Source organism: Mesoplodon bidens (assembly GCF_964165515.1).
Source record: "Mesoplodon bidens genome assembly, chromosome: 2".
In the NCBI taxonomy this organism is placed as follows: Eukaryota; Metazoa; Chordata; class Mammalia; order Artiodactyla; family Ziphiidae; genus Mesoplodon; species Mesoplodon bidens.
In genome coordinates this window covers 127,435,758-127,456,652 of record NC_138177.1, presented here as the reverse complement: position 1 = coordinate 127,456,652, position 20,895 = coordinate 127,435,758, and the positions used below count along the sequence as shown (strand labels likewise).

Genomic DNA, 20,895 nt, shown 5'->3' with positions numbered 1-20,895 from the left:
AAGTAAAAGGCAGTCAATGAGTAAAGTTTCCTTTTCTCCTGTCTTTCAGAGATTGTTTTTCCACTGAGACTGAATTGTACCAGATTTGGCATTCCCTAGGGGATCCTTTAGGGAATATTTTCTCTTAATCCTAGTCAGAAGGTAGGCTGGCTTTTCTGTCTGTTGATATTTTCTGGTTTAGCATGTAGTATAGGAACTCTATCTAGATTATCTGCCATGAGGCAGTTATCAGTTACTAATTACTTTTTGATATTGTCAAAGATGTTATTATCCTTTCTCCTTGGCTATGACAAATGTAAGGTGCCCTAAATGGAAAAAGGTTGACTTCATACAACTTATTTTAAAAATAACTACTTATTAGCAGGTTTATTTATCTTAATTCAATTGAATTTTTCTCTTAAAACAGATTTATTTGTTTATGGATGGGACATGATTCTCTAGATTCCCCTAGATGAATGCCTCTGATTCTTAGAAACCAGGTTACTTAATTGTTTCAATCTGAATTTCCAAGTTAATCCTTCTTGCCTGACTTAAATCTCCCTTATTCTAATGTAAGTTTTTAAAGCTCAAATTCCATCTTTGCAATTGAAAACAGCTCCTAAGCCTTCTTAGTATAATATTAGCAATGATTATATAGACAATTCCAATTTTGGTGAAATGGTATTGTCAGAATGTTTTAGTCAGATGTGCCTCTCTCCCTTCTTAACACTGTGGTGATCTCCACAGAGTACAGGGCTCTAAATGGGATCCTGCAACAGGAGAAGTGGGCACACCAAACTGCCAGACTTGCTTATGGAAAAGGAATGGGAAGAAGGCAGAGACTGATTGGCAAGTGTAGGAAGTGACAGTTTTGGGAATTCTCTAAAATTTAAAGACTTAAATAAATATAAAACTTAGTAATTATTCAGTAATTTATTTTCTTCATTTTTAAAAGAAATGGATAAATAGCGTTCTTTGTGGAACTATGTTCATGTGCCATGCCTAGAGACAAAAACAACAGACTGATGTTTATCTATAGTCACATATTCCATGTTATTTTCTGGCATTTTTCTTTTTCTTTTTTGAGATATCTAGCTCTACCTAGGAATTACCCACAAAGAAATAATGATTACATTAAAAATCCACAGGGGGAAAATGATGGAAAAGACCAGTAGTTGAGCTTAGATGAGCTGTGTATGATTTTACTTTATAATTTCCACTTTCTCGTAATTTTAGATTTTCTTTGAAAAGTATGTTTTAATGAGTATTTATAATTTTAAAAAAACGAGTTTGCATTTTATCTAAATAAAGAAATCAAATGGATGCATCAAGTACACTAGTCAGTCTGTTCCTTCAAGCTGTTTTTACTTAGTCAAACACAATGCTGATCATCTTAAATACAATGATATGTAATACTTTTGAGCATAAAATAGATGCCAGGATTAAGATATAGAATAAACATTTTTGACAATCTTCATTTTTTTGCAATATGTAGCTCAGAAGAGAATAATTTTAAAAACAAAAGTACTTAAAATATATTAATATTGGAAAGTTAATGACAATATTTCTCTTTTTTCACTTTCAGGTGATTGCACAGTGCTTAAATATAATAAAGCAGACGAGGCAACAAAGTATAACACCCCCACACACACATTATTACCCCATACTCTGATTTTAAACAGAAATTATATTTGTCAGTATTTTATGCTCTGTTTTTCAAAAAAATTACAGTCACTACTATATGTAATTGCTTGGGTGTTATATAAGCTTTTAATAGATAACTTAATCTCTGAGAAATTATTTGGTTGAGAGCCCTCAGTGGATTAGAGATAGGTTTCCTCATTGTAAACTCAGAAATAGTAGTAATTGCTTATATTAAATGGAAATGTTAAAGTTTATAAAACTTGAGAATCTTTGAACAATAATATATATATGCATACAATTACAATGATTGTCTTAGATGATAGTCCCTGGTTTGAGAAAAAGTTTGGTTTGACATTTAATAATTAAGCCTTTTTGCAAGATACTGCTTTGACTTGGCAAAGCCACATACAAATCAGGTGTAGAGGACTGGCTTTTAAGTGTTAAAAAATAATTGGAGCAGATAGGTACCTAAAATACAGTTTTATAATAGGAATAAAAAACAGTTTAATAAATCCACATTCATTTGCTCTTTGATTGTAAAAATATAAAGAATTTTTAGTTATGATGAGTCTGTCTCACAGAGAAAGTATGATTACCTAAATATGCACTTTTTTTAAAAAGGAATTGCTTATTCAACTCTGTGCATTCTGTAAAACACTTCAAAATTGTGTGCATCTGCAAGTTAAAACTCATATACAGCAGGCTAAAACTGAACAGAATTTGACTGCAGACCTGACTATGTTTTTCTCGGTTTTGTCACCAGAAACATATTAGGCTAGAATGTGCTCAGGATTTTTTGAACAGTCCATGAAAGGTGACAGGGATGTTAATCTCCACTTCAGCCCTGGCAACTTCACTCAAGTCCTTGGCATTCAGAATTAGGAGATAAGCGGGCTTTTGACCTGCCCCAGGGCTCACCACCACACTCAGAACTACACCTGTTAATCAGAAGTTAATAAGGCAATGTTGAATTTAAAAAAAAAAGCCCATAGCAATAGATTGTGTCACTGAAATAATACAGGAAGCAAGGAAGCATTACACTAACAAATAAAGAAAACCAGATGACTTGATATCTTGTTCTGACTTTTCTACCACCTGGCTGTGTGGCAACCCTGAAAGGGATTTAAAATTTTTCATGTCCCCTGGACTATAAGCTCTAAGAAGGGGGTGACCCTATCTGTCTTGCCCACTGTTGTATCCCAATAGTCTACTACAATGATTAGAACATAGTAAGTATTCATTAAATTCTTATTTAATGAATGTTTCTGTGTTTTTATCTGTATCATACGATTTAACACCTGCTGTTCTACCTACTGCAAAAAAAATGTTGTGACAATCAAGTGAAAAATGTATATTAAAAGACTCTGGGAATTCCCTGGTGGTTCAGTTGTTAGGACTCCGCACACTGATGAGGAAGCGGGTTCGATCCCTGGTCGGGTAACTAGGATCCCACGAGCTGAGCGGTGTGGCCAAAAAAATAAAGACTTTGAAAACAGTACGGTATATTATTTCTATAATTTCCAAGACCTAGCTGGAAGCTTACTTCCTTCAAACAAAATAAGAACAAACTTTTTGCGGTTTTGACTGGAAAGGCTGTATATGTAAAATCACTTAGCGTAAAACGGCTCTACCATTCTTTATTTTATTCATTTCTCTGTGGTTTTCCATATTTTAATCCCAGAGAGGATAACCTACCTCCTTGTCCCGGATAATCAATAGTTAACTAAGACTGACTCTTTGTAACTGAGTTGCTGTTTTATAGGCTGTTGCTCTGGATCCCTTTCTAGCCCCAGCTTACTAAAAGGAAAAACCAAAACTAGAAACACAAAGCCTCATCCTCATTCTCTTGGATCTGTTAGAATACACAATTTCCCTCCTTAGAACTCTATCCCTTTTCAGAAATGTATCTAGGTCAGGAAAGGCAAAAACCTAGACCTCATGCTGCTCCTTCTACCTCCTCTCCTTCATCTAGAGCAGACATTGATGTTCCATCGTGACACCAGATGGTGCTTTAGCATTTTTCCAACAGTACCAAATGAAACCTGACCATAAGATAAAACTTATTTTCAAATAAGTTTAAATTCTTTAGTGCTGTCCCATTCAATAGTATAAAGGATTATTTCTGAACATTAGGGAATAATCAACATAACTCCTCTCCTAATTAACTAACTATATGAACTGCAATGAAAAGAGAGTGTTCAGACACATCTATTACTTTCATTACCGTCATCTTCCTCCAAGGCATCTGGGTGAGAAACAAAGATGGGTTCTGAGGGGTATGAATCAGGCTCTTGCCATACCCAAGTTTCTTTAGTTTTGACGTTCAGCTTACAGAGCTGTTTGTAAGAAAGAAAAGTCAATCAATCGGTCAGTCAATCAGTCAATATGCTCTACTTGACTAGCATGTGACTCAAAGTACTGTTCGAATATTAGGAAGATGGATTAATTACCCTGTCTGGAACAAAGTGATTCAAGCCAAGTCCATATGCATATGTGTAAGGTTTCCCACCATACTTCTGGTAGTTGATCTGAGGAAATTCAAATGCTGCAAAATAGAGCACGTGCTTAGGAAAACTCATTAATTTCTTTGAATGGAACATTTTGTTCTCTCTCATGTGAGGTTTTTTCCTAAATCATCTCACCTTGGCGAGGCCCTGAAAAGAGAACTTCAGGTTCCAGCCAGATGGTCTCATCACTGCACAGAATTGCAGTGGCAGTTGTGTTGGGGAGTGTGACTAAATTCTTGCCTGTGTCAGCCTAAGAAAGAGGATCACAGAAACCTCAGTGAGCAGGAAAGAAAAATCAAACAGCCATAAATATAGTCTTCCCAAGTTTTGTTTCCTGAGTTCTTCACTTCTTAAGTCAACATGTAGGGAGAGGCAGTGCAGAAAAATCTAGAAAGGGGAGCCCAGGAACATGACTGGGAAAGCTGTCTGTGTCCACATCAGTCACTGGTTGTGTGTCACTGGGAAAGTCACACAACTTCATAGGCCCTCAGTCTTCTCACCAGTGAAATGAGACTGACCTCAAAGAAAATTTACAGCTTTGAGGATGGGCTGTGGAAAAAGAAGTATTTTTCTGCAGAACAACAAAGACTTCAACCTCTAGATATCCATACAGTGTTTGTCTCCTTTATAGTTAGGCTATATTTTTATTTTATTTGAAAACAAAATCATACTCGTAAGTTGTCAAAAAAGAAAACAAATTGAAAAACTACTGACCAGATGTTTTCTAAGATCTCTTGTCACCCACATTGCTCCTACGTGATTTTTCAGATTATTTTATGAAAGGAATGAATATCATCAGCTCGTTCAAAAAACATATTCATTTAGTAATACCTGCATCAAATACTTAAATACATGTTTTGCGATAGACTCTATTCTAGGCATTTGGGATATTTCAGAGAACAGAGTCCCTGTCATCATGAAGTTTACATTCTAATTTGGGAACATAACAATATAAATATAATTAATAGATAAAGAGTTTAGTACATCATGAATGTGAGGAGAAAAAATAGAGCAGAGTAAGGGGAATCAGAAGTGTGAAGAGTAGGTAGTTGTAATTTTAGTAGGTGGTCAGGGTGGGCCTCATTGAAAAGGTGACATTTGGGATAAAACTTGTAGAAGATGAAGGAAGCTAGCAATGCAGATATCTGGGGAAGAGCATTTGAGCAGAGAGAACAAACTACAAAGGCCTGAGGTAGGAGTATGCCAAAGGTCCTTGAAGAACATTAAAGAGACCAGTGTGGCTGCACTGACTGAGCTCGGGGGAGAAGAGCAGGAGAGGAGAGTGGAGGGGTAGAGACTGATAGGTCATTGTGAGGTCTTGGTCTTTTTCTGTGAGCGAGAGATGGGAAGTCATTGGAGAGTTCTGAGCAGAGCAGTGGCAGGCTCTGATTTATTTTTAAAAGAATCACCCTGACTGCTCTGTCGAGAATACTTTTGCAGCTCAATATTAAAAAACCCAAACAACCCAATCCAAAAATGGATAGAAGACCTGAATAGACATTTCTCCAAAGAAGACATACAGATGGCCAAGAAGCACATGAAAGCCTGCTCAACATCACTAATTATTAGAGAAATGCAAATCAAAACTACAATGAGGTATCACCTCACACCAGTTAGAATGGGCATCATCAGAAAATCTACAAACAACAAATGCTGGAGAGGGTGTGGAGAAAAGGGAACCCTCTTGCACTGTTGGTGGGAATGTAAATTGATACAGCCACTGTGGAGAACACTATGGAGGTTCCTTAAAAAACTAAAAATAGAATTACCATATGAACCAGCAATCCCACTACTGGGCATATACCCAGAGATAACCATAATTCAAAAATACACATACACCCCAATGTTCATTGCAGCACTGTTTACAATAGCCAGGTCATGGAAGCAACCAAAATGCCCATCAACAGATGAATGGATAAAGAAAATGTGGTACCCATATACAATGGAATATTACTCAGCCATAAAAAGGAATGAAATTGGGTCATTTGTAGAGACGTGGATGGATCTAGAGACTGTCATACAGAGTGAAGTTAAGTCAGAAAGAGAAAGACAAATATATATTAACGCATATATGTGGAACCTAGAAAATGGTACAGATGAACCGGTTTGCAGGGCAGAAATTGAGACACAGAAGTAGAGAACAAACGTATGGACACCAAGCAGCAAACCACCAAACAACCAAAGCAGCGGCGGGTGGGGATGGTGGTGTGATGAACTGGGAGATTGGGATTGACATGTATACACTGATGTGCATAAAATGGATGACTAATAAGAACATGCTGTATAAAAAAAATATATATATGTGAGAGATACAAAAATAAATAAATAAATAAAATACATGTAAATTAAAAAAAAAAAAGAGTAGGGGAGATGCAAGAGTGAAATCAGGGAAACCAGTTTTTCTTGTAGTAGTCCAGTCAAAAGAAAACAATGGTTCAGACTAGGCTAGTAGCATTGAAGTCAGTGAGGAATGCAAGGTAGAGCCAAGAGGATTTCCTGATAGATAAGATATGGGGTGGGGAAGAGGCATGAAACTGAGAAAGGAGTCAAGAAGGGCTTCAAGGTTTTTGAATAATTAAAAGTTAGATTTGTCACAACAAAGACGGGGATTACTGAAGGTAATTTTTGGTAGGGGAAGAGGAGAAGTTTAGGTTTTTTCTTATTAAACTTGAAGTGTTTATTGGACATCAAAATAAAGACATGGCATTGGCAGTAGCATATAAGAACCTTGACTTGAAAGTTGGAAGTGAAATTCTAGTCTGCTTTAAAGCATGAGTCTTTACAAAGGGAGTGAATGTACAGATAGAAGATAGAACAAAGGGCTGAGTTCTGGTGCCCTCCAACATTAAGGGGTCTTCAAGAGAGGAATGAGGGGATAGGTGGTGGAGGCAAGAAGAGTTAAGAGAAGGATTTTGTAAGAGGGCAAAATAATAGCATAATATGCATGATTTAATGAAAACAGGAGGAGAGTGAGATATATGAGAGCAGGGGAGAATTGTAGAGTGCTGTCCTGGAGAGGGTGAGGAAGGATGGGAAAGACTAGTTCTGAATAGGATGATGGATAATTCAGTATGAGTACAGATGCTGGTGGGTGGGTAGATGTGGTGGCAGGAGTCTACGTTCTTTTCTGATTTCTTTCATTTGTTTCAGTAAAATAGGAAGCAGAGCCATCAGTTGAGTATGAGTGTGGAGGTGGGAGGTGTTAGGAGGTTGAAGAGAGGAAGGTGTGAAATATTTAACTAGGAAAGTGAAGTTGGGAAATGTAGCAGTAAGGTTTGTGGTCATGTACTTAAAAGTGGGCCAGTTAACACACTTGTGTGTTTTTAGCACTTAATTTCAGCCTTAGAGGTACAAGCATGGAGTGGGTGGAGGGTTGAATTTAACTAGGATTATGATTTTGACAAATAAGTTCTATAAAGTAAGAAAGAGGGAAGAGAAATGAAGATCTACTCAAGGGGGTGATTACAATGATTGACCATGAAATTGTTATTGAATAAGGAGGGAAGGTAAGTCCTCAAGGGAGTGAGAGATGATGAGAAGGTAATAGCTTCAATAGATTGGAGGTTCCTGGTGGGAACTGCAATAGGGCAAGTAATCTTGAAAGATAAGAGGTGGTAGTCAGAATGTGTCATGCATGAAACCAAGGTTATGGTAGAAGCACAGTCAAAGGTAATGGCAAGGTCAATTGCATGACTGTGGGGAGTGAGTGGCTGAGATAGAATGGAAGACAGAATCAGTGGAAGACGTCATGGAACTGAGAGGCCAGTTGTTGGAAGAGTCACCTATGATGTGTATATTGAAATAACTGAGAGTCAGGAGTAGGTCAGGGGAGTGTGACACTGAGCCAGGAGGGAGAAGGAGTGGTGGTTAATCGGTGAGAATAATAATGAGGGGTGTATATATGTAAATGTAGACATACCACTTGGCTATATACTTAGCTGAAATGAGATTTGAAATTGGAAGATTTTAAGGGTGGGTGGAAGGAGCAATGGTCTGGAAGCAGCAAAGTGGAACAAGTGTACCACAACCCCAGGCCCAGTGGTACAAGTGCTGTAGGAGGAGAAACTGCTACGCCTGGAAATTGCTGCTGAAGAGACCAGTGTCCTAAAGAGAGTGTCAGATTTTTTGGTAAAAGAAAGAAGGTGGAAGGAGCCTTCTGAGCAGAGAATAGATGGAATTTTTCTGGTAGGTACAATGAATTAAAAGGAAATAGTGAAAGATTTTCAGGATTGGGAAGAGATGGGAGGTGAGGATGGGTCTTGTGAGATTCTGTGAAGTGGGGCCTCGAGGCACCTCATGGTGATTTTGGGAAGGAGAGAGCGGCATGTGTGCATACATACATATTTATACATGTATACAGTAAGTTCAAATGTTGATGTCGAACACATTACTTATGCGACTGTAACTTTAATGATTTTACTCTGTCGTATCTTATTTTTTCCACCATTAAATTAGGGTTTTTAATGTAAGAGATCTGTAACATTATCTTTGCTTTCCAAACTAGCTCCTTATTTTCACTCTTCTCCCTCACTATTTTTTTAACACATGCATTTATCCCCTGACCCAGCAATTTCACTTCTGAGAGTTTATCCTATTGCTATATCTGCACATATATAAAATAACATACATACAAAGTTATTCCTTGTGACATTATCTGTAACAGCCAAAGAATGGAAACAACTCTGTTGCTCAGCAGTGAGGGACTTGGGTATGTTCACAAAAAAGAATACCGTGCAGTTGAAGAAAGCAAGATCTTCAATATATATTTTAAAATGAAAAGAAGCAAGGAACAAAAATGTGGATATAGAAAGTTACTTTTTGTGTAAAAATGGGAAATAATAATTATATATATTTATATTTTCTTATATTTGCATAAACAAAGGAAAAGGAAAGACATTAAAAGTTACACACAGAAGTGAAGGGGAATGGTATGGAATGGAAGCAGAGAGAGGTTGGAGCGACACTTCCAGTGTGTACCTTTTTGAATCATTTTGATTTTTTGACCATTCAAATTCACTGCCTATTCAAAAATAATAAAGGTATATTTTAAAGATATCACTGTTATATTAATCACTAAACTGGAAACTTCACTCATACTCTTTCCTCTCCTTCCTTCAATCTGTTTATCTCTTATTTCCCTAATTTATGACTTATTTTTCTCTTCATTGCCAAACTTTTAAAAGTGCAGGCTATAGTAATTGCTCCCACATTCTCATCAATTGCTCACCTTTATTGCCTTGAAACCTGATTTCTGCCTCTCTCCCTACTCCCCTGGAGATCACTAAATCTGGTTTTTGGCTCATCTTCATTCTTTTCAACTTGTCTATATATAGCAGTGGGCACCAGTGAAACCCTTCTCTTGCCTTATCATGTGGCATTATCCTCTCTTAGCTGTAACTAGGGCCCTTTGGTGACTTGTTTCTCTTTCTTTTTCTGACTCCTCTTTTCTTACCGCTTTCTTCACATGGGTGTTTCCCCAACTTTTGTGCTTGGCCATCTTTTTTTTTTCTTTCAGCATTTTATGGCTATCAAGTTCCTCATTTTTAAAATAAACAAACTTGTATGTTTCTTTTAAAACACTCTAAAGTATGAATTTTTCCTGCTAGCAATCTTATCTATCTTCATATATCTGATCATCTTTTCAATACCAATAACTATTAGCTCTTTTCTTCTGACCCTACGTTGTGTTGCAAGGACCTGCACTTCCATATGAAAGCCTACAAGACATCCTCATGAAAATGTTGTTGATGCTGATTTTGCTGTTGATGATGATTATAATGAATATTATTTAACACTTTGTGTGAGGGACTATATATTCAGTGATTGACATATGTCACCTCGTTTATTGATCACAAAAATCCTGTATGGTGGATATAGATAAAGAAAAGGGGATTTTAAAAGGTTAAATGTCTTGCCGCAAATCACACAGCTAGAAAGCTGGAAGCCCTGGTCAACCTGGGTCTGTCTTGAAGTCAGCCCTTTTACTCATTCTCCCCACTTCCTCATAGTTCTACAATTCAGATTTATCTCCAAACCTGCTCTGCCTATTACATTTCCATTTCCAAAGGTATCAACACTCTAGACACATAGGCTTAAAGGATCTCTATGGTCTTTTGCATGTCTAAGACTTAATTCATTCTACCATCCAATCAAATGTAAGATCCTTTTAATTCTACCTGTAGGAACTCTCACTTTTGTCTGTTTGTCTGTTCCTACTACCACTACATTTTTCTATCACCTGAGTGATTTTCATTGTCTCCAATCCCAGTTCCCTTATCATCATCCTTTCTTTATTTCCAATACTACTTACACACAACACAGCCTTATTTTAGAAAATCAAAGCTGCAAATAACCTTAGTTATTATTTAGTCCAATTTATTTAGGTTTATGAGCAGGCAACCGAACTGTAGGGGAACTTGCTCACTGAGTGACTTGCTCAGGGAAGCCAGACATTTAGTAGCAGGGACAACTAAAGTAGTCAGTACACTTGATACCCAGTCCACCAGCTCTGAATATGGCTTTCTTCTGTTCAAAACCTTGACTATCTCCCCATCACCTGTCAAATAAAGCACAAACCTTTTGGCCTGAAAGCCTTCAAAGACTGCCAACCTACTTATTTTTTTTAAGCTTTTTTGCCCACTTATTCCACTGTTTTTGCTTACATTCTAACCAGTTGGATTGCAATCAGTTTTAAAGGATTTTGTAAATAGAAGAACAACAGGTTTAGAGTCAAAACCTAGTTTTCGTTTTGACTCCACCACAGTTGGATTTTGCTGTCATGTGACTCTTCTGAGCTTCAGTTTCCTTGCTTATAAAATGAGGGAAGTGGAATTAGTTAATTTTTAAAGTTCCTTCCAGCTCTGAAATTTCAAGACTTTATTTATAAACACACAGCAGGAGAAAAAATCCTGAGTGAGATGAAACATTCTGGTTATATCTGAAATCTAGGTAGAGGGTGGTTACCTTGTTAGTATTCAAAGGAAGCACGTATCTCCTAACTTCAGGCTGGGGAGCCTTTCTGGCATTTCTTTTCACCTCTTCCCAGTTCTCACGTAAATTGGCTAAATATAAGTAATTATAAACAAATTCAAATCTGCAAAAATAAGAAGCCAAACATGAGGACAGCCAATTACAAATAATTTAGAGACACGCTTCATGCCTTTTAAAAGCACAAGTGCCTACCTATTCTTCAGACCCCAACCCAGAACCTGCTAAAGACTCAGGAATACTGGAGCCATTTCTCTTGCCCACTCTGGGTGGAGAAAGGAGTCCTGCTCATGGATATGTTTAAATAACAATAGCCTTTGAAACTTTCTGCTCTGTTTCTCTATCACCATTCTGTCAGTGTCGTCAGGGGCTACTGTCTTTTTTAGTGACCTGCTGTTTTGAAGAAAGCATATCTCTTTTTCCCAAGCCCAGACTAGGTGGAGTTCTAGGCTCCCCAAAGGATCTTGTTAAGTTTGAGTGAAATTAAGCTTAAGTTTACTCGTCAAGTCACAGAATATTTTATTTTCAGGTCTGGTTCATGGACCTGATCAGTTTTCAATCATTAACCATAGTTTTGAGGTTCAGTTAGTGTTTCTGATTATCTAAACTCCCTACAGCCTTTTCAATCATATTTTGTGACTTAAGCATTCTTCTTGCTTTTTTAGATGTAATTCAGATTAAATATTGAGAGTGGCATCTCCGAAAAAAACCCTAATTTCCAGGAACAACTGGAGATGTAACATTTATCCAATGTCCTTTCTTACCCTTTCCAGCAACAGAGATCCACAACCAGAAAACCACTGTCTTCATAGGTATTGATGTGATGGAAGAGGTTAAAAGGAGATGTCCTGTATTTATTATTGATATACTTTTTTCTTTTTTTGTCAGCAATATGAAGCCAAACCTTGAAAAGTGAAGAAAATATTTTGATGCATTTAAAAAGAAAAAAAAGTGTGCATTATGAAAGGCATATTCTTCAGAACCGTAAAGCTGACAAATAAATGTAAGACTTACCCCCATGGTTTCATTGGACTCAAAACAATCCAGGTAGTTGGCTCCCCAAAGACTCCATGAAGAAAGAAACTTGAACAGGTTAATTTTGACTGGTGTCTCCACAAAAACAATATAGTTGGGAGTCAAACCAAAACTGTTCAGAAACAGAAATAAACTTGTGAGTGGGAAGGGTTGATTCTCAAACCACAGAGAAATGTGTACACATGAGGTATACTCAGTTATATGAATCAACAGTGCCTACATGAAATTAACTACATTTAATTTTAGGTTTCTGTAAGAAAATGTCATGATCAGGATTGGTATCAAAGGTAGGCAAAGCAGATCTTTAAACCTGAGTTTTCCTGAAGATTCATAGCAGGCCTTCAAGTTACCTATGGACGTAAGATGGCTTGAATCGGTCACTGCAGGGGAATTGTACAACGATCTCTGACTTGCTTATTGGATCTTCCTTGTCTGAAATAAAGTGGTTTCAAAAGGCTGTGGAACAGCCTCTTTTTTTCTTTTTTTACATACAAAGCATTTAGAACAGCTTATGCAAGCAAAGAAATACATTTTCAGATCTTGATTTTTTAAAGAGTTTATTTCCATTTTCTCAGTCACTGGCATTTCATAGAGAAATTTCATGTGGAGCTGCAATCACCCAGGAAAATCCAAATAGCAGCAGATTTGGAAAGTACACTCAAACAGTGTGTGGCAGATAGGGTACACTGGAGTCACATCTTACATCTGGAGGTGGGTTCTAAGTCAAGGGAGTAAGGCAAAATTTTAGTATGGTCTAAGTGCCTTTTACAATATCTTAAGTTATCTATAAAGTTATAGCATATGTGGTTTTGGGTCCATAGCCCTTTACAATAATTCTTAAGCACATTAAAGTTTATTTACTACTAAGACAGTGTCTTCAAACCTTAGTGTATATAAGAACCACATAAGAAGTTTCTGAACTATGGTCTCACCCCTAGAATTACTCATTCAGTCTACCTCAGGTAGGGCTCAAGATTTGTATTTCTAACAGGTTCCCAGGTGAGGCTGCTGGTCCAGGGTCTATACTTCAAGAATCATACTAAGCAGTAATAAATAAAAATCCATATATACTCAAATAATTCTATTATCAAGATCATTATCAAATTTCTGGCAATGAATGGAGGATGAATGGAGAATTCTAAAGAGTACTCTCTTCTGTTTTAATATTCTTTCTCTATAGTATATGAGTTAAAAGGTTATGCTTGTAGTTTTGGGAATTAAATACACAAAAAATACTACACTGTTATATACATGTGTGTATCCTATTACACATACACATGTTTGTTTAAAATCTTAATTTTGTCTGGCACATGGATAAGTGTTCAATAAATATTTACTGGATTCAAATCTAAATCTTATATGATCAAAGTCACATATACACTACATCTTTGAAACACTATAGAATAGAACACGGCAACTTATTTTTGAAGATGTCATTTCCTGCTATGGTGCTCTTTGGCATTGGTCCCCTGGTAGGGTAAGGGCGAGGGGCAGTTGTCCTAAAATCTGAGAGTAATTTAACTATCCATATAGTGCTATCCTGATATTTCTGATCTGACACCCTGTATTTCCAGTAACTTTTTCATATTATAGATACTTGTTTTAAGAAGAGTCAAAGTGGTAAACTGACCTGCTTGTAGTGGAGGGATCTTTACAATATTGTAGGCAATTGAAAAATTTTTCCCAAAGCAATTACCAATATTGTAAACAGTCCCATCATTTTCAATGTGGGGGTGAGCAGTGGCTCCATTGACCGAGACGTAGTTGCAAAGATCAACCTATGGAAGGAGAACAACCGTAACCCATGTTAAGAGAAAGATCATATTACACCTTTGGTTCCTCAGTCTGACCTCACCGTTACCACTTGCACCCTCACCCTAAGTGTGCTTTCTCTTTCTTTCCATCTCTCTGGGTCCTACCCTCTTTTAAGTCTGTAGAAGTCCCATCTTTAGCACTGAGCTCTCCTCTGACCCCCATGCTGATCCCTCATGTCTCTGAAATCTTCAGGTTCTCCCTGATTGAGCTTTTCAATTGATGTAGGCCATACATTACTCTGGTTGGTTACTTTCCTTTTGCACATGCAATTTGTCTTCAAACAGTGACGAATTTGAATCCTGAAACTTCTTTACATTCCCCTTATTGAATTACATTGAATTGTATGCTGATAGTCAATAATTTTCATTTTATAAAAATGGCAATTTTTTTTTCTTTTTTTTTTTTTTTTGCGGTACGCGGGCCTCTCACTGCTGTGGCTTCTCCCGTTGTGGAGCACGGGCTCCGGACGCGCAGGCTCAGAGGCCATGGCTCACGGGCCCAGCCGCTCCACGGCATGTGGGATCTTCCCAGACCAGGGCACGAACCCGTGTCCCCTGCATCGGCAGGCGGACTCTCAACCACTGCGCCACCAGGGAAGCCCAAAAAAATGGCAATTTTTTATGATACAACCTAAATACCAAATCCAGTGTCTTACATACAGAATGAATTTGGAACTGAAAGGAACTTCAGGATTCATCTAGTATAGAAAGTCTTAACCTAAATAGACTTCAGGGGAACCATGAATTCCTGGAATTAATGGAAACTTTTTCAAGGCAGGATTCAGTGCTTTAATTCGTTTTGGATTCTCATAAAAAATTCAAAACCACTAATCTACCACAAACCTCTCAGTTTACATAAGGAGAACTTGAGGTGTCAGAGAGATCAAATGACTTATCTAAGGATGCAGAGCACTAGGATTTCTACCTGGAACCTGCTCAGTAAAGACTTATTGAATGAATAGTCGATGGAGTATATATTTGTCTAACCAAAATTCTTTCTATGTGATTAGGAGAGTATGTTTTAAAGCATAGGGAGTTTTTAGCACCCTCACTTAAATAAAAGGCAAGACATTCATTCAGTCATTCAGTCATTCATCAAGTATTCCTTGAGCTTCTATTATATGCCAGGTGCTGTGTCAGGGTCTAAGAAAACAGAGATGGCCCTTGCTTTCAAGAACTTCAGTCTAGATTTGCACTGTCCACTATGGTAGCCACATATAGCAATTTAAATGTAAGTTAACCATAATTAGATAGAACTTCAAATTCAGTTCCTCAGTCACATTAGCCACATCCAAGTGCTCAATAGCACTTGGACAATGAAGATATAGAACATTTCCATCATTGTAGAAAGTTCCATTTAATAGCACTGCTGTATTAGACCTATAAGCTGGTATACGGTGCAGTAGGTGCAAAATGATATCTGTAAAGAAAGGCCATCTAACCCAGACTAGGGGATTAGGCAGGGCTTCCCAAGGGCAATGACTCCAACACATGCTTGAAAGACGAGTAAAATTTACCAGATGGAGAAGGATGACAGTGTGTTCTAGGGAGTAGGAACCCTAATGTAAAGGCATAGAGTTGTAAAAATTGAATGTTGCTTGGGGATTACTAGTCATTCAGCATGGCTGTGGTGATACACACACATGGAGGAGGAGAAATAAAATAGGCCAGCCACAAAGGTCTGTGCTTTTAACTTTAACTTGGAAACTATGGGTGCACTAGTTGGAATAACACATTTATACTTGCATTTTAGAAAAAAATTGCTTCTACAGAATTAAGGAAGCTGTATTTAAGGGAATCAGGCTGGAGGCAAAGGAACTTGTTAGGAGTCTATTTCAGTAATAGTAAACGAACAAAAAAACACTCGAAATTTTAAAACTACATTTTTATACGAAGTCAGGGTATAGTGCTGCTGACAATGAAACCTGACTCCTAATAAAGTCTATTCTGGAGCCATGCCATGAACTTCACACTTCCAATTAAATTACTATGGTAATTGGATTCACTGTCAAAGTCAAATGGATGGTTTAGAAACTCAGCTTCAGTATTTCTCTAAATGATCTACACACACACACTCATATGTGGTTTCAAACATACATCTAAACTAAGAAAGAGCAATCGAGAATATGTTAAGCCTTAGTAAATAGTCTGTTGGGGATTACAAATCAGCTTGTGATATTGAGACCCATTGTTGGGACTCCTTTTCCTTTCTATTCCTACTACACCGACTATCTAGTTCTGGTCTTCAATTCCACCTAACTGGTCTCCTAGCTATCCCTTATCTCTTTTGTCCTCCCATAGAGCTTACATGTGGCTTCCAGATTAAATAACCTAAAGTACAGTTCTGCTTATACCACTTCCCTGAACAAAAACTTTCAGTAGCTTCCCATCAGCTAAATGACTTATTCCAAGTTTTTGTCCATTATTCAAACTTCTAGTTTCACCCTACCCTGTGTTTCACTATTCCCCTTGACGTGGCATGCTTTAGATCACTAGTTCTCACCTGGGAGTGTTATTGCCCCCTAGGGGGAGAGTTGGAAATGTTGGGGAGCATTTGGAGTTTGTACAATGATTGAGGACATGTCTGGTGTTTAGTAGGTGGGATCAGGGATACCAAACCTCTGCAGTGGGTGGGACAGTCCCCACAATGATGAAGTACCACCGGCCCAATGCCTCTGCCACCTCCATTGAGAAATACTGCAAATCTAGCCAATTAAATTATTCTTTATCCTCCAGTTTCCCACCTCTATACAGCTGATCATGGTATTCCCTGTATATGAAATGTTCTTTCTCCAAATTCAATGAAGTTGTGCCTTCCCTTTAACTTCTAACTCAAATGCAAGACTTTTAAACCTTCCTTGATCTGCCCCACCTCACATCCACCAACTACTGCCAGAAGTAATCTTTGTCCTTTCATAGAAGGTTTTCCCTCTGTGAAAAGAGTCCTCACATTCTGTGTCCTATTATAGTTAAGTAATGTATTTATCTGATTTCTCCACCTAGGTGTTAAGCTTTCTGAAGACAAGAACAATGCCTTGCAAATAGTTACATCTTAATAAATATTGGTTGAAAATGTAGATCTATCTTATCGAATGCTGCACCGAGATTGCCTAAGTTCTCATCAAAATTTGTCACTTTTTAATACTGCTGACATGTTTATCTATGCTTTTTCATTTAAGATATAGCTTTATTTCTAACAAGAAGTGTCTATAAGAAGGGGCAAGTTGGTGCAACACACTTTCCTAGAACAATGAACGGTAGGGTTTTCAATATTAAATGTGCCAGTTCCATGCTAGTCTATAAAAACCATGAAGAGCAGGGACCATGTTGTCTTACTCATTGGTATATCTTTTGCAACTAGCGTAAGTTCTGGTACATGGAAGGGACTCAATAAATATTTGTGTCACAAATAAATATGTTAGGCATTTTATATGGTTTTCCTCCAATCCACATAATAAATGTTTAAAATTTCACAGATGGAGAAACAAAGTTTGCCCTATGTCACATTGCTAGTAGTTGATGACAAAGCAGGGATTTGAAACTTAATCTATCTGGCTCTCATATTCTTCAAACCCAAATGCACAGCTGACTTAATTCTAAGTTGCAAATTCTAAATTCCTGAGCGATATCGTCTGAGCACTGTGTCCTACCTGCTTAATTGTCTCCAAGGTCTCAGGATTAATCTTTGTAATGAAGTTGGTCTCTGTGCAGGCATAGTAATCTTCCCCCACTGGGTAGATATTAACAAGGGCATTGTCAGTAACTTCCACTCCTCGAAAGTAAGAAAAAAACCTGCAGAAGCAAATGGATTTTTCAGTCCAGTAACTTTCAAGCCATAAGAGAAAAAGGGCTAATGTAAAACGTCTTTAATAACATGCAGTTGGGTTTCAGTAACCTGGAAAATATATTCTTGCAGGGGTCTGGGAAAGCACAGGTGCCAAATTCTGTTATGACGATCCTTTTCTCAGTCATTGCCCGTACGTAAGCATCAGTGCGGATGAACCTGAAGGACATTGAGACACGGGAAAGGGTCACAGACAAGGGCAATTAGTGTAGTCCATGGGGAGCTTAGAATGGTCATTCTGTGTGCCCTTCTAAAGTCAGAATCATAAATCCACAACATGAAGAATGAAGAGTCTCATAACTTTCTTGGGGTGACTGAAGGAGAAAGAGACAGTGTGCCACAAGCTTAAATTTATGTCTTATAAACTTCACAGTGACATATGAGGAAATCAAGGTTCAGAGAAATTAAGTGATCAGCATATGTGGCCAGAGCCAGAAAACATGCCTTTTCCATATCACACTATGCAGCTCCATGGGTAGTTCACATTGGACCTCTGACTTCCTGTAGCCTATAATTCACCAATCTACACTGAGCAGGGAAGTATAGAACATGTTATGCTGAATTATATTCCTTTCAATCTTCCTCATGTTCCTCTTATGTTTTTCTTCAATTTAAAAATTTATTTTGCTCCTTTTAAAAGTAGATATTCTTGAATCTGGTCTATTGCACAGGCAGACCTCCTGAACCATATCTCCCAGACTAGATGGCATACGTTGCCTAGGATTTCTTATGTGGAGAGCCAATTAAAATCTGATTTTGCACTTTCATGAAGAGGAAAAAGTACTAAGGTCTATAGAAGGCATGTAAAGGCGTTGCCTGACCTCCAAAATATGCTTTCATAACTAAATTTTTGCTTGACCTGATCTGTTTCTCTTCTATTACAATCCAAGTTATCCTGACTACTTCAAGACTCCATTTATTCTTTCTTTTGATGTCTCTTCAGAATGCCTGAAATCTGTGGTGATCAACAAAGCTGCTAACAGGCCTGAATATTAAGGCATAAGACAAACTATTTATTGTGGTGTTAATGAATCTTTGTAATGAAATTGGAATGATGGCTTAGGGCTTCAAGCCTTTTAGCAACAATCTTCTGTTTTTAGAAAACTTCTCTTTCTTGTATTATTATGACATATTTGGGCCTTGCCTCCTTTGTGACACACCTCCCTCCTTCCCATTGGCCTTTCTGATTATAAAAAAGGAAAGACATGAAGAGACCCATGGTTTAATAATAATAAAAATAACTATTATTATTTCTTTTTTTTTTTTTTTTGCGGTACACGGGCCCCTCACCGCTGTGGCCTCTCCCGCTGTGGGGCACAGGCTCTGGATGCGCAGGCCCAGCAGTCATGGCTCAGGGGCCCAGCTGCTCCATGGCATGTGGGATCTTCCCGGACTGGGGCACGAACTCGTGTCCCCTGCATCAGCAGGCGGACTCTCAACCACTGCGCCACCAGGGAAGCCCCTATTATTATTATTAAATGCTTCCTATGGGCTAAGAACCATGTTCTCATTTAATCCTTGTAATAAGCCCTGAAGTAAATTCTCTTATTTCTCCCATTTTTATAGATGACAAAACAAAGAATTAGAGATTAACATCTTGCCAAAGGGCACCCACCTAGGCAAATGGTATGTAGGGGATATAGGATTTGAAGCCAGGCATGTCAGACCCCAAAACCCTAGTTCTTAGCTGCTTCTTTATCCCCTAGTACATCTCCGAGGTGTCCATACAGACTCACTGGCCCAGGAGGATTCTGAGTGGAGGCGAGTATAAAAGTCTCCTCTTGGGTTCAGGAGGTTGAAAAGTACATGGAGGGAGGAGCTGAGATAGGTCCGACCCCTAGGAGGAGTGGGCCCTAGTGTTCTTTACCTTCTGTGGTATGTGACGTGTCCTTCTTTAAAGTCAAACTTGTGCAGGAGAGCTTGCCCATCAAACAGGTGGTAAAATGGCTCAGATCCAACTTCAAAGAGTCCTGGCCCACATCGAAGGAGACTGCCGGTTAGCCAGAGGGGGATCCTGCCTGTGATGAAGGCAAGACTCAGAACATTGCTTCTTACCCCTGCCCTTCTCACCCAGGTAAAGAGCAGTGATTATCTAAGCAGCCCGATTGGGCAGCCTCTTACTTCTAAAGCTGGCAGTCATTTCCATTCCCAGTTCTCACAGGGGGTAGCTCTCAGGAAATGCCTGCTGGCCTACTCTCCTTTCTCTAGGAGACCAAGTGGTAGGAAATGTGGCAACATCTCAGAGTTTAGATAAAGGGTTGGAAGGAGACAGGGAAAAGTATCTCAAATGGAATGGGATTCTCCATCTAACAGATTTCCCCAGCTACCAATACATTTGCCTTTTTACTGTCTCACTTTTAAGAAAAATTTCAAATTTCTTGATATATAGGAGGGATGGATTAGAAGCAGGGATCTATATACTAAACAAAGATGTGTCTACAGAACAAACCATTTAAATGAAACATGAAGAATACTGGCTTCTTAAAATATAGACCTATATTCCTTTGAGAATATGGGCTACTGTCCAGATAAAGGTCAACCTGCTGTAGCAGAAAGTGCAAAGGGCTGTCAGAGACCTGAATTCTGGTTCAGGATTTGCTATGTGCCATCTCTAGGCCTCCGTGTCCTTCTCTGAAAAGTGAGGGGCACACAAGAAAGGGCTTAAGTCTGTTCAGTCTAAACAGGTTTGTCCCCTTTGATCCTTTGAAAAGTGCAGCGTTTGGCAGTGTTTGTATAATCCTTGCCATTAAAAAAAAAACAAATGTATTATTTCATATAGCTCAATTTCAGGAGCCCACTTTACAAGGATTTATATTTCTGATAAAAATCTGAAAAGAAGGCATGGCTTAACTAAAAGGCACAGCATTAATTTGATTGCTAGAACCTAGATTGTTAGCATCAGAATCTAGTTGAGAAAGAGCACCGGGCTCATTCCTTCTATTTTGCATAAGAGATAATTGGGAGGAAAGAGACCTGCCCAGGCTTTGGACCTTCCTATAACACCATGTCTAAGCAAGGATGTTATGTGGGTCATGTGGTGACTTCGGATAATGATAACAGTAGTAATAATAACAACCATCTGTTG

At 38.1% G+C, this 20,895-nt stretch overlaps 1 protein-coding gene across 1 annotated transcript; it reads right to left on the bottom strand.

The window, feature by feature from the left end:
- Positions 1-2,409: 2,409 nt before the first annotated feature.
- RPE65 (retinoid isomerohydrolase RPE65) lies at positions 2,410-19,798 on the bottom strand (the record flags this gene model as incomplete). Its single annotated transcript, XM_081226137.1, has 12 exons — positions 19,678-19,798; positions 17,862-17,969; positions 17,617-17,758; positions 13,783-13,930; positions 12,503-12,584; positions 12,132-12,264; positions 11,882-12,021; positions 11,094-11,223; positions 4,266-4,380; positions 4,074-4,168; positions 3,848-3,959; positions 2,410-2,561 (listed from the first exon to the last, which is right to left on the bottom strand). The coding sequence occupies exons 2-12, from the start codon at positions 17,936-17,938 to the stop codon at positions 2,410-2,412; spliced, it is 1,326 nt and encodes a 441-aa protein (XP_081082263.1). The 5' UTR covers positions 17,939-17,969; positions 19,678-19,798.
- Positions 19,799-20,895: the final 1,097 nt, after the last annotated feature.